Source organism: Panulirus ornatus, chromosome 40, assembly GCF_036320965.1.
Source record: "Panulirus ornatus isolate Po-2019 chromosome 40, ASM3632096v1, whole genome shotgun sequence".
NCBI lineage: Eukaryota > Metazoa > Arthropoda > Malacostraca > Decapoda > Palinuridae > Panulirus > Panulirus ornatus.
Window position 1 is genome coordinate 12,827,514 of NC_092263.1, and position 13,734 is coordinate 12,841,247.

The 13,734-nt window shown below is 37.0% G+C and overlaps 3 protein-coding genes across 3 annotated transcripts in view; 1 reads left to right on the forward strand and 2 right to left on the reverse strand.

Annotated features, from left to right (window-relative positions):
- Positions 1-13,734, forward strand: part of LOC139761422 (uncharacterized) — a 63,076-nt gene that overhangs the window by 10,954 nt on the left and 38,388 nt on the right. The window contains exon 2 of the mRNA XM_071685587.1: positions 8,011-8,081. The gene's annotated coding sequence lies outside the window, so the exon portion shown is untranslated. The remainder of the gene's footprint in view (positions 1-8,010; positions 8,082-13,734) is intronic.
- On the reverse strand, positions 810-6,630 carry LOC139761419 (presequence protease, mitochondrial-like). Its single transcript, XM_071685582.1, has 2 exons — positions 6,387-6,630; positions 810-4,924 (listed from the first exon to the last, which is right to left on the reverse strand). Exons 1-2 carry the CDS (start codon positions 6,499-6,501, stop codon positions 1,995-1,997), a joined length of 3,045 nt encoding a protein of 1,014 aa, XP_071541683.1. The 5' UTR covers positions 6,502-6,630; the 3' UTR covers positions 810-1,994.
- Tdh (L-threonine dehydrogenase) overlaps positions 9,883-13,734 on the reverse strand; it is a 23,121-nt gene continuing 19,269 nt past the window's right edge. The window contains exons 7-9 of the mRNA XM_071685584.1: positions 13,437-13,542; positions 12,861-13,021; positions 9,883-12,154 (exon numbers count right to left, since the gene is read on the reverse strand). Coding sequence (XP_071541685.1) covers positions 12,003-12,154; positions 12,861-13,021; positions 13,437-13,542 — 419 coding nt within the window. The 3' untranslated portion in view covers positions 9,883-12,002. The remainder of the gene's footprint in view (positions 12,155-12,860; positions 13,022-13,436; positions 13,543-13,734) is intronic.

The window sequence follows — 13,734 nt, forward strand, 5'->3', positions numbered from 1 at the left end:
CTCTTCTCAGCTGCCTCTCTTGTTCATTTGGGTCTGAATACATTTATATCTCAAAGACATTCCACCATCAGCCATCCCTACATCTTCACCACAACAATCTTCCAATCATTTTCTCTTCCTGTTGATGAAATTATCAATGCTGGTTTCTCTTTTGTTCCACAGATGATTATATTTTTCTTTATACTAAGTTGCAACTGAGAACTGTATAATTATAATTTCCCTCCAGTAGTAAAGGTAATGTAACGCCTAGCTTAACCTCACCCCACATAATGTTAATCATACAAGAGTAAAGCAAAGAATATTACATCCTCTCAATTTTATGAATTATTACTGTTAGCATATTATACTTTGTCAACTTAGAGTCCAGGGGTCGTTATTTAATATACCGTAAAAACAGGAAGACTGTCAGGTTTATACTGCAGTGTAAAATTTATTATTACCATACTTGGATGATTTTTAGCACATTCTAATTAGAAGTCCTTTGCCTACTCAAATCTACTGGCTGGAATCTTCAGTACTCTAGTACATAAAAACCTTAACAATATATTATAACCTCTTTATTTTTTCATTTATTTATTTGCGTTTCTTTCATAATATAATGTTCCCATCACACATTGTAATATTTAGTACATCACAGGAAATCATGATTAACATAACTTACTTTTAGTGTTCTCAGACAACTTTTCATTGGCGTTTGTATTCGTACCCTGTCTATAACTTGCATATAGGAGTGCCACAAGACAATGATCAGACTATAAGATATATACATATGCTGACTCTAGACAAAAGGGTTAAATAAACAGATAATATATCTTAAATCTGTATTACACATTATCATAATGTACAGTACAAAAGAATATATATACATTTATATTACAGTTTCTGTAAAAATAGTCCAACACAACTTACTATGAAGATTCTAATCTAGTGTCTATGTACATGTTACTAATTTTCATTATCATACAGCCACAAGATTGTCCTGGAGTATTACAACTCTAGGCCTGTGCTATGATCATTAGCAGGGATGGGATGAATTTCTTTGAAATAAGTTCTTTGACAAGACTTGTACACTGTTTCATCAATAATACATCCTCACCAAAGAAGTCTTCTACTCAAAGAGTAACCTCAGGTATGTGAAATCCACCAACATAACTGTTATTAACTGATTAGGTAATTATGGAATAAATTCAGCTCCAACAAAATCACTTGGTTGACTTGGGGTCTAATGATTTCTAGAGATATTCAACCACAGTACCAGCAAGTAACCCAAATCATAAACTGAACAACAACATACATGACCACAGGACAGTACCAGACTGAAAGCTGGTAAACCTGAACAGTTTAAGTCACTCTTTTGCATTACTGATGCTTTTATATCAGCTACCGATCCTTCAAATTAATTTTCAATACGATATTCACTTTAATACAATTACAGTTACTTTTGCAACCTATGCAATCAGTAAAGGTTGATACAGATTTGATGCATTAACAACTAGTCTTTCTTTCAATTGGCCTATACTGCCAACATAATAATATATTCTTTTCAAAAACTAAATATTGTATAGAGTATGAGATGCTCAGTTTTCATGTCTACTTACACGATATCTATTTACTAAGTACGTAAATTGGTTTCAAACAGACAGTTATGGGAATGAAATATTCAGCATCATGAAAATCACTTAACTCATCCTGTACTTGTCTAGCATTCAAAGGTAACTGATCACTGTGATATCATGATGTATCCATCTTTAACTTTTTCTACACAGTCATAACACAAAACCACAAAAATTCATTTTGCTGGTTTTCGTAACTACAGCCCAAGTTCCACAGTTTAAGTGAATCCGTCCACTTTCTTGCATGTTTCCCATTTCCCATGTCAGTATATATAAAATATTTTCAGCTACTAAAAGCAGTTACTTATTTGTATTTTGATCACTTTACAAGAACCCACTGATATTTTAATTCATTCAACTAGTTACGTATATATGTATATTTCAGTTCGTGATAGTGTTCCAGAAACAGTCACTGGAAATTTTATCATTGTGAGGGCCAATTAAGCAAGCACCCTCTAATACAGCTTCCCGAAGGTATGTGCGTGCTACCTTAACCAGGTCCTGTGATTCCGTGTCCAGGATGAGCCTACGATGTTCAGCAAATAATTCATCAGTAATGTGAGACAGGAAGCGTCTCCTACCCTGTGATCCTGGAGACACTGGAGCATCAACTGACTGAAAAACTCCCAACTTGGCTTCGGCAACATCTCGTTCATTAAAACCTCCAGATAGTACCCATTCAACCGCAGCATCAAAAGTGTCGAGAGTTTGAGTTGAATGTGGGTCTCGATAGCTATAAAAGGAGAATGCTCCTCCTGGTGAAGCAGCAGCACCACCACCATAGGCACCCCCTTTTTCTCTGATTTCCCTGTGCAAGAAACGGAACATTAAACGAGCAAGAACTCGCAATGCTCCAGAATCTGGGTGGGCATATGGTACCCCAGGGAAGGATTTAGATGCAAAATTAACAGGAAAGGGAAATACATGATGGGTTTTTGATGTGTGAGGTGTAAAGGTTTCTGGCAATGAAGCATGGGATATGCAACCATCTGGGTTACCAGCAAGGTTATTCAGGAAATTTTCAAAGCTGTGAAGTACTGTATCACGATGGTTTGGTACTGCATTGATGGCTACTCTCATCCTTCTACGAGATAATAATAATCCAGCTAACTCACGCAACTGTTCCAAAGTGTGGGACAAATCTTCTGCTTCGCTCAGTGCTTTCATCTGACGCAAGTACTTGAGACCACTCCAACATTCAGTAAGAGCAGCCACATGACTGGTAGTGGCACTTGATGCTGTCATAGCATATCGATGACCAGAATATACCAAACTGTTGGCCTGGTTTGTTGCTATCATATTGACCAGAGTACTAAACCTCTGAATGTCATCCAGCTTCACTTCATTGAATATTAGAGTCCAAAGATCAAGCATTTTTGCTAAATTTTGGTCAAGACAATGAGATGAAAGTAGGATTCCTTCTTCATATTGGGCAGCATTAATAGGATGTGTAATCAAATGAGTACAAGCATCCAGACCACCTGTGAACAAATCCATTTCTTGATCAATCTGACGAAAATCAAGATGGCCTGCCCCCATGCGAGTGACCACACCACAGAATAGGGGTACAAGAGATCTAAGATGGTCTGGTATATCTTGAGTGTCTAGTACAGCAGAGAAGTAAGTAATGCCATTTGTAGGCTGATCAGAAATTTGAACTGGTACACCACCCGAGAGGGTGATGTCAGTCAACAATACTGGAGATACATTGCGACTGATATCAGATACTTGCAATGTTGGAAGACAAGATGGATCTTCTTCTTCTTCCTGTTTTCTTGCTAAAATGTGCCCTTGTTCCCAAATCCTCACATGATCATCATTTGTCAAGGCTGATACCTGTTCACCTAAGAGTGCCTCCTCTGCTTTCTGTGCCTTAGCTTCATAATCCAGCTGTGGTGACATGGTTAGTGTATACTTATGGGTATTCTTTTTGAAGTATTCTGCAATTTTCTCTTGCAGAAACTCAGGGTTCTTATCAATACATTTTCTAAACTTTGTTATATTCCTGTTAATCTGAAGGGCATTAACTGGATCACCACCCAAGTTCCAGAGTGGTGTAAGAGCCATAACTAAACCAAGTCCAAAGTTAGATGTCTGGTGTTTGATACCAAGTTCCAAATTGTGCAATATTGCCTCAACACGCTCCATGGGAAAGCCATCTTTGATCATTTTATCAAACGTTTCATCTATAACACATTTTATTTTTTCAATATCATCAGACCTAATCCCTTGTAGTCCAACAGTGAAAGATGTATTACGAGTATGACTATCAAATCCAGACGAGGGAGAGAAGCTGGAACCCAGTTTTGGCTCCAATAGCGACTTATAGAATGGTGCATTTGGACCATTCATCATCAGCTCTCCAAGAACTTGAAGGATAAAAGTTTCAAAGGTATCTGTTATATTGATTAATTTATATGATACAGCTATACTTGTTTGAGCCTCACCACTAGCCATGGGGTCCACACCACAATCTATATGAGCATACAGAGGTTGTGACCAACTAGGCTCCTCTGGCACTTCTGTTTGAGGATTAATTTTTGCATAGTTGCTTAAATAGTTATCATTTATAAATTCCAAATGGTGTGAAAGAGGCTGATTCCCATAAGTGTAGAAACGAGCATTGCTGGGGTGATAATGGTATGCATGAAAATCTTTAAGTTGTTGCCAGGTCAACTGAGGGATGCTGAGTGGGTCACCACCGGACACAACACCATATGTATGAGAGGGGAAAAGACCATTCTGCAACTTCTGCATAAACAGTTGCTGTGAATCAGCAAACACACCTTTCATCTCATTAAATACAACCCCTTTAAACACCAAAGGGGATGACTTGTCCTGGATATCCTGATGCTCCAGTCTCCAACCTTCCTGAAGAAAGTCCATTTCAGAAAGGTTAGGTCTGAACACTGCATCCAAATACACAGACATTAAGTTTCTGAAATCTACAGGATGTTGAGTTGAAAATGGATACATTGTATAGTCACTCCCCGTCAAGGCATTCATAAAAGTAGAGAGAGAACGGTTCAGCATCTTAAAAAATGGATCCCTGCATGGATACTTCTTGCTGCCACAAAGGACTGTGTGCTCAAGGATGTGTGGCACACCAGTGGAGTCTCTGGGAGTAGTACGGAACCCCACACAAAAAACATTGTTTTGATCATTACGGTCAATGTGCAAGTAGTCAGCTCCAGTGGCCAAATGTTCTAGTCGAATAGCAGTGAGGTGGAGTTCTGGTACATCCTGGATTTCCTTCACCAAAAATCCTGATACTTCTCTACCAACTTCAAATTCCTCTTTGACGGCATCACCTGGAAACAAAAACATTTTTTAAAAGGGTGACAGGATTCCAGTTAATCACCAAATGTTCCTCAGTTTGCACAAGAACCTTTTTCAATGTTCTGTGAAGAGCATATTAGAAAATACATAATAAAAACCATTAAATTAAAACATCATACACCATCTGAAAACCTTTAAGGAATAGAACTACTCATTAATAATGTATATAACACTGACCTTAACATTTGAGTAAAAAAGCTGACAGGAGTGACGTCTCAGAAAGTAAAATACCTTGCAAATTAATCCTTAGCAGAAGTGTTATCACACTGAACCCAAACAAATTTAACAAAAAATTTGTAAAAATTCAAGCCATAAACTAAAGCACACACTGAAATACACCCATAGGGCGATTTTCTTCTATCTTCTAACTTAAACTGCCGACATTATTTTTCTCACTGAATTAGCTCAAGATCCTCCATTAATCACAAAAGCTTATAATTAACTTGATAAATGGCACACTTAAAATTAATATACATGTGTGGTCCATTTCTATCTTTGACTTGGAATAATATACCAAACAATTAATCTTGTGAAATCACATGAGACAAAGTCTAGCACAATCACAAGAAGATAGTCTCTTCCTTTTTTACAAAGATATTCCTCTAAACTAAGGTTTCAGATGTGCATGAGTATATTTTTTTTATTCAAATGATACCTATTCCCACTGAATTTCTATATTCATCTTGCTGACCCAAATAATCTAATGTACTACACAGAACTTGTATACCCACGAATGTACACACTGCTATGCAAGATGATGTACACGAGACCATAACTCATATATTAACGAGTATTGAAAATAGGGTAACTGTTAGCTCGTATAAGTCAGATGAGGTTTTCATAGGTTCTATTGATTTATTCGAGCATTTCATGTACTTCTGACATTTAACATAATATTCTTTCCCCTAAGCAGCAAGCACAACCTTCCTCCGTAAATTTCTTACTGTACAACAAAAAGATATCAAAATAATTCTCTCCTTGCCAATATCTCATTTTTCTCATCAAATTAATTCCCTGGGATGTTCTCAAAAAAAAAAAGAACAGGGTAATATAACGTGAAAAAAAATCATTACCATAATCTCTATCTGGTCTTCACATTCTAATCATACATATGGAAGTTTTTCAACACTGGCATATGTAACAATTATTATGCAACAGGAAAGTTGATAAATTCCAAAATATAGTGGAACAATGAAGGAAGTTAAGTCAAACCAATAACCTTGAATGTGAATATTCTAATTAATAAATGTGAGATCTCGATTAATATCACTGAATTACCTCCTCAGTAATTTCAAGCATTTTAAAAATAAATTCCAATCATCTACATACTAACTACTTCCCTACCTTTGACATAACAATTTACTAGACTTGCATTACGACAAATTTCGATAGGAATTTGCATTCTAGCAAAACTCTTTAAATTTATTATCTTACCGACTGACGCAAGTGCAGACCTGCCTCGCCTATGGCTGGACACCACACTTCTCGCTTTCTGTAGCTTCACACCAGAGATTACTCTCCTCCTTAGTGATGCAAATGACCTTAGCATCCTGCAGAATGTTCTCTTTCTTCTAAATAATGTCAAATAGATTTAGATAAGTTGTAACAGTGACTTGACACAACTGAGCATGTGCCTGACTTGCTACATCGTCTGCGCCGGGGATGATGTAAACATTGAATTCGAGTTTACGCAATTTTTTTAAATATATCTAAAAAGTAGATTAGATATCCATATATATCTTAAATTGGAAAGTTTTATAATTTCTTTAAATTATTTAGCTATTTGGATTATATAGATACATATATATAACGCATATGAGAAAATATTGATTGTATCTGTAGTCTTGAATGAACGATGTTTATTTTGGTGTTCATTTTTAAAGAACATGGAATCAGGGGTTTTAAATATTCACAAACACGTGGTATGTCATTCCTTCTTTTTTTTTTTTCCTATGACTCATTGAGATGGTAACTGTGGTGGTTTTAGAGGACCTATCATGGGGAGAGTTTTTGTGATATCGTAAAGGAATTTTAGGTTAATGGGTTATGTAAATGACGCGTTTTTTGGAAGTATTGATGAACACATGCTTTTGTGGTTAAAATGTATTTTTCTTTATCTTTCAAAATAGAGACTCGGTGGCAAGTCTCGAAATCTTTCACCAGGTGCCAGAATGAGAAGATACAGAAACGCTACTAAAACACAAGAATGTATTCTTTACATCTACAATAACTAGATATATAAAACCAATATGTGGAATTTAATAGAAACTGGAGAGGAGATTGTGATGACTGATTTGGTATATGGCGGATTGCATTACCCTGGGTCTGGAGACTGTAGGGTCTTTGAAATTCTATGTTCTTCTCGTTTTTAATGAGGATGATCACTGCAGTGTTAACAAAATTTGAGCTTAATCAGTTTTAGTAATGTATTTTATTTTCGAATGCTTATTTCTCTCATGAGAAAGTTTAGATACTGCGAGAAGTAAAGTTGAATGTTTATAAGTGCATTAAAGCGTACACAGGATTGAGTGAATTGGAATGATGTGGGAAGAAGGGGGATCGACGTGCTGTCAGTGGACTGAACCACGGCATTTGAAACGGCCGGGGTAAACCATGGAAAGGTCTGTGGTGCCTGGTTGTGGATAGGGGGAGCTTCCTTAGTAGTTTTGATGTAGACGCATGTGCTACAGAGAGAGTACACTGTGCCCCATAGGAGTTAGTGTGGCTGACATTGCCCCTCTGTATATTTGAAGGAGCGTTCGAACAGCTAATGAAGCTTCGGTGCATTTGTTCAAACCCTGTGAATATCATAATGCATCAAAGACGTAGACTTATTGGTATTCATAACTCTTGTTCCTCCACTCAGCTTTGAAGATGAAATGCCTTGAGTAGATGGCAGTACAGATAGTATGTCTACCTTGTTTGCTAAGAGGAAATCGGCAGTTGAGCTGTAATCACCAATTCAATAACCCCATTACTGAGATAGTTATTCGATTTTTTTTTTTTTGTTTTGTTTTACGTATGTCATCAGTGACATTTTCTTTCTTTTTTTTTTCAGAAAGTACCTCTGTACCCCTGTGGCTACTAGTTGTGAGAATACACCTGTTGTCTGTAGATCTGCATTGTCAGGTAGGTGGAAGTAGACGTTGAAGCTATATCCAGAGAGGTGGTTAGGTTATGTGATTAAATACAAGGTTCAATCAAATTAGAAAGCCAGGTTAGGTTGTGAGGATGAAAGAAAATGTATTTCCAAAAATCTTGCGAAGTGGGTCACCTTTTTAAACGATACTGAAGATATATAAACGACTATTATGAACAAAGGAATGTCTTACGAAGTATAGAGTTCTGATTAGAGACAAAATCCTGTCAGGTTTGACTCTCTATAAACATTTTAAGTCTGTTGAGACGTGTAATAAAACTGTAAATTCATTAATTCATCAATTGTATTCACGCTAATGTTTTGATACAGTTTTGACATCATGTTTTTAGTAGCTGTAGAGATACTGAATAGCATATTTGGCTTATTAAGCTGTAGTGGTAGCATAGTCGCCCCAAAACAATTTTTGGCAAGGGTGTTGACGTGGGACTGCCAGCAGGCTGTAGGATTGTGATACAAATTTCAGACGTTAAGTGACCGAGAAATTCATCTGTGATGGTGATGAGGGAGAACCTATTATAGAGTGTTCGGTAACTTGGCCAGCTAAACGAATTAAGGGCTAGGTAGCGGTATAGTACCAAAGGCAGTACGTTGCTCCTTCACACTACATATTTATAGCAACATGTACTGTATTTACACCATCACACCATACACCACATCACTGCATCATACTGTCACACACTACCTCACACTACCACGCCATGGATCATGATAATGACCACACTAGTACCCGTATCTTACATTACCACACTATGTATGTCACAACATATAAGCCACACTACATATATAATGGCCAGTAACATTACTCAACTACACGCCATGTATTGCAATGCCACACTTTGTACTTCATTGCAACACCGTGAACGTACACTACCCCACATCACAATGTACATATACCATACATTACCCATACGTTAACCGCGTTCAGTTTGACTTTACAAATGGAAGGGAAAATAAACTATGGTGGGAATTTACCCTTTAATAATACCTCATCTTGAGATGTGAGGAAGCAGATTACTTTGCCCTGTCCAGTCCTCTGATGACTTGCTTTGCAGAGTACCGCGACACAGGTCGTTAGATTTGGGTGGTTAGAAGAAAGTAGGTTAGGTTAGGTTAGGTGGTTGGATTAGATTAGGTTAAGCTAGGTTTGGTGGTTAAGTTAGGTTATGTAGTTAAGTTAGGTTATGTATTTCGATTAGGTTAGGCTGAGTTAGGTGGTTAGGGTAGGTAATTTGGGGTAAGTCACTTGAAATGGTGTGAAAATAGATTATAGAAAATTGTGTAGAATAGATTACCTTTCAGTTTATTGAAAAAAAAATTACCATTAAGGTTGGAGCACTGTGGAGTATTAACACACGTTTATTGTGTAAAATTTTGGACCTTTTTCATTTTGTTTTACATCTTCCTCCAAAATATGCTCAATGATAGTCCGTTCCATTGCAAGGAATAACAGAATCATTATGATTGTTTAGATAAGATAGAGTCACCTTCTGTATTTGTTTATTGAATCATAATGATTATTCAATGATTTCATTGAATATTAACCATGGTTGCCATGATTTTAAAGCTAAATCACATGTTTACCAAATGACGTCCTAGCTTCGTCTCTTCGATGTATATCAACTGACTTATATTCTCTCTTGTGTCTCCCCTGATGATGTGATTATGACACGAAAGTGCACTTGGGAACTTATCGTGTTTCATTTCATTTCATGTAAATTCCCCCCTCCCCTCCCCCATAGTTAAAAATGACAACAAATGAACCAAACCAAAGAAAGGAAATAGATTGTTTATTTACCTTTGCAAGCACACATATGGACGTGACAAGGGCGTATGCGACGCAAATTCTACCTCTAGATAATACAAAACTCCTCAATGATGTATACATAATATGTAGATTTATACCTAGTATGTGAGCCGAAATATATGAAAGAAAAAAAAAATTCCAATGTGCTCAACCTACCTAAAGTCAGTGCTCAAAGTCTACCAATTTCCTATGCCTTGTCTAGTGACAGCAATGATGAAAAATACCATTAAACATTACATTGTCAAAAAAAAACCTGTTCCCTCTAGACACTATCTCTAGCAACAATGAAATTCAGTTATGCTCTCTAGCATATCTAAACAAAAGAAAAAAAACACGTAAATAAAAAGACTAATATACATATGAAGAGACCTACTAAGTATTTTTGAGAAAGTGGAGGACAGTATTTATTTTTTTTAAACTATTCTAAGAATACAAAGCTAGACACCTACTTCCAAAAACATATATAGGTATGACCCAAGTCAAAATACGAGTTCTTGCAGAACACAGGCTATGCACGAGAGACTTGTACAAAGGAATGCAAACAAGGACAGACCACTGGGGGGTCTTTCTCTAGGCAGTTGGTCTTTAGAATAAGCGATTGGAAACGTAGAACTCAAGTGTGGAGAGAGAGAGAGAGAGAGAGAGAGAGAGAGAGAGAGAGAGAGAGAGAGAGAGAGAGAGAGAGAGAGAGAGAGAGAGGAGAACCTGTCATCCTATATTTCGAAACCGTAAATCGTTGGGACTTGAAAAAAAAATAATTAATAAGATACTATGCTGTATTAAGCCATTTTTCACCCATTTTTCTTTTTAAATTGTTTATAGTGTTACCATCCATTGATTTAGGTATGTTATACCTCATAGTAACAGCCTTGGAGGATACTAAGTACCCTGTCCCCATGGCCTACAAGTTTTGTGTACTTTGCATCGAGTGATATCAAGTTTAATTGGTTATCAAAAGCAGATATGATGAAGGTTGTCGAAGCCTTTTGATAATTTAAGACATGGTATTAAATCACCTACCCACTTAACCTCCCCACCCTTTTTCTAAATTACGTAGATGGACCTAAAACCAAAAAATTGTTTTTCGGGGCAAATGTTCATCTTGATAACTCACATTTATTTTTTTTTCGCTCATTCCTTCAAATAAAGGAAACTAGAACTGAATATAAAAGGCATGGACGCGTTAGTGAACTATAAAGAATGGAAATTAATATCTTTTGACATTATTTCGACTAACCAGTGAGATCGAGCAATATTAACCTGCATTAGTGAACTATAAAAAAATGGAAATTAGTATCTTTTGACATTATTTCGACTAACAATATTGACCTTTATATAAACATCTCCCCGTTCATTTAGGTAGTTCAACAGGATGTATAACCTCGTATTTTACTCCTTCTTTTTACTAATGGTATTTACGGTTTCTTTAGGACATTCAACGCTAATCAGTCGCTAAGAATTGTTCAAGCACAGTCCTGGCAATAGATAGTGAAGTAGTGGAAAAGTTTTCTTGAGTTTTGTGATGAAAAGGTCACCATTTTCAAAGACTGGTGACCTGCGAATGGCTCTTTCTTTCTCTCGCCGCCCTGGTGAGAAGGAAGACTAGAAACGTATCGTTCAAGAGATAATAAAATTGTAAGAAGAGAGATAACAGAGAGACAGAGAGAGAGAGATATGAGATGATGGCGCGCTGCCATAGCCTAGATTGTGAGATTAGATAACAGAGAGAGAGAGAGAGAGAGAGAGAGAGAGAGAGAGAGAGAGAGAGAGAGAGAGAGAGAGAGAGAGAGAGAGAGATGTGTGTATAAAATTATGGCGCGCTGCCATACACAGATGAAATCATGGCGCGCTGCCATAGCCTAGATTGTGAGATTAGATAACAGAGAGAGAGAGAGAGAGAGAATGTATATAAAATCATGGCGCGCTGCCATAGGCAGGGCCCCAGCTTCGTATACGAGGAAGGGAGAAAAGAAAAACCCTCTGGCCACATCCTTCGCCAGGAGGAACCTGCGCTCGTCTCTTGTTCTCCCGTAGATGCGTTCGTCACAATGGCCGCCTAGTGTGTTTGTGCGCGAGCGAGTTCGAGTCACCGACGACCCGGTCCCTCCTCCTCCTGTTGCTTGCGGCGGTGTAGGCTGTCGAAGACGACCTGGCACATGGTGTCCAGGTCGTAGTGGTGACGCCAGCCCCAGTCGTTACGCGCCTCCGAGTCGTCGAACACTTCGGGCCAGCTGTCGGCTACATAAGGAGATACAGTCGGCTACATAAGGAGACAATTGAAAAACAAACTTCCAAACCCAATATGATAACTGATAAATATTTATTTACCATCCACACTTAAGGCCAATATAATGACTGATAAATATTTATTTACAACCACACTTAATACCAATATAATGACTGATAAATATTTATTTACACCCACACTTAATGCATGTTATTGTTTATCCATGTTGCTCTTTTTATACGCACGGATATTAAGTAAATAATTGTATGCTTTTAATGTTCATTTAATATTATTATTGGCTGCTTTTAAAGTTAGTTTTTTATTTACAAATAAAGACATACGGATATTAAGTGAATAATTGTTTGCTTTTAATGTTCGCTTAGAATATTTTTATTAGCTATTGTAAAAGTTAGCTTTTTTGGCTGTTTTAAAAGTTAACTTTTTTGGCTGTTTTAAAAGTTAGCTTTTTTGGCTGTTTTAAAAGTTAACTTTTTTTGCTGTTTTAAAAGTTAGCTTTTTGGCTGTTTTAAAAGTTAGCTTTTTTGGCTGTTTTAAAAGTTAGCTTTTTTGGCTGTTTTAAAAGTTAGCTTTTTGGCTGTTTTAAAAGTTAGCTCTTTTGGCTGTTTTAAAAGTTAGCTCTTTTGGCTGTTTTAAAAGTTAGCTTTTTTTTTACAAATAAAGAGAGAGACAGACAGACAGAGCCGTCCCGTTTCTTACCTATGTCTTGCCTGTAGTCCAGCTTGTAAGAGACGCGCAGGTCGGGGAAATGTTTCTTGATGGCGGTTACGATCTCCTCGGGCGTGAAGCTCATGGCCGTCACGTTGTAAGTGCGACGCTTCAGCTGGTCCTCCGGGGCCACCATGATCTCCCACAGCGATCTAGCGACGGCGGCGTTGACGCGGCGGGAGGGAGGGGAAAATTAGCGGGAATTGGCTACAGGCAGTATTGGAAGGCATTGGCAACGCTGTTATGTGTATGATTTCTATGTTGGCAACGCTGATACATGTAACAACGCTGTTATGTATACAATTATTATTATAATTATCATTATTATTATTATTATTATTATTATTATTATTATTATTATTATCATTATTATTATTATTATCATTATTATTATTATTATTATTATTATTATTATTATCATTATTATTATTATTATTATTATTATTATTATTATTAATATATATATATATATATATATATATATATATATATATATATATATATATATATATATATATATATATCGACGTCAATTTTATAATATGAGTTGGTGTGGGTTCCACGTACCTGAGGCAGTCGTCTATGTACATCATGGGGAGTCGAGTGGTGGGTCTCAAGTAGCACTCGAAGTCTCTGCCTTCGAAGGCACTGAAGAATATCTCCACCGCGTAGTCTGAAGTAGAGATAGATAGATAGATAGAGAGATAGATAGATAGATAGATAGATAGATAGATAGAGAGAGAGAGAGAGAGAGAGAGAGAGAGAGAGAGAGAGAGAGAGAGAGAAGTAATGCTTGCTCTGTCTCTCTCTCTCACCCCCACCCCATGGTGTGTCTTTTGTGATGCCTCCCCCTGGGTGTGTGGTA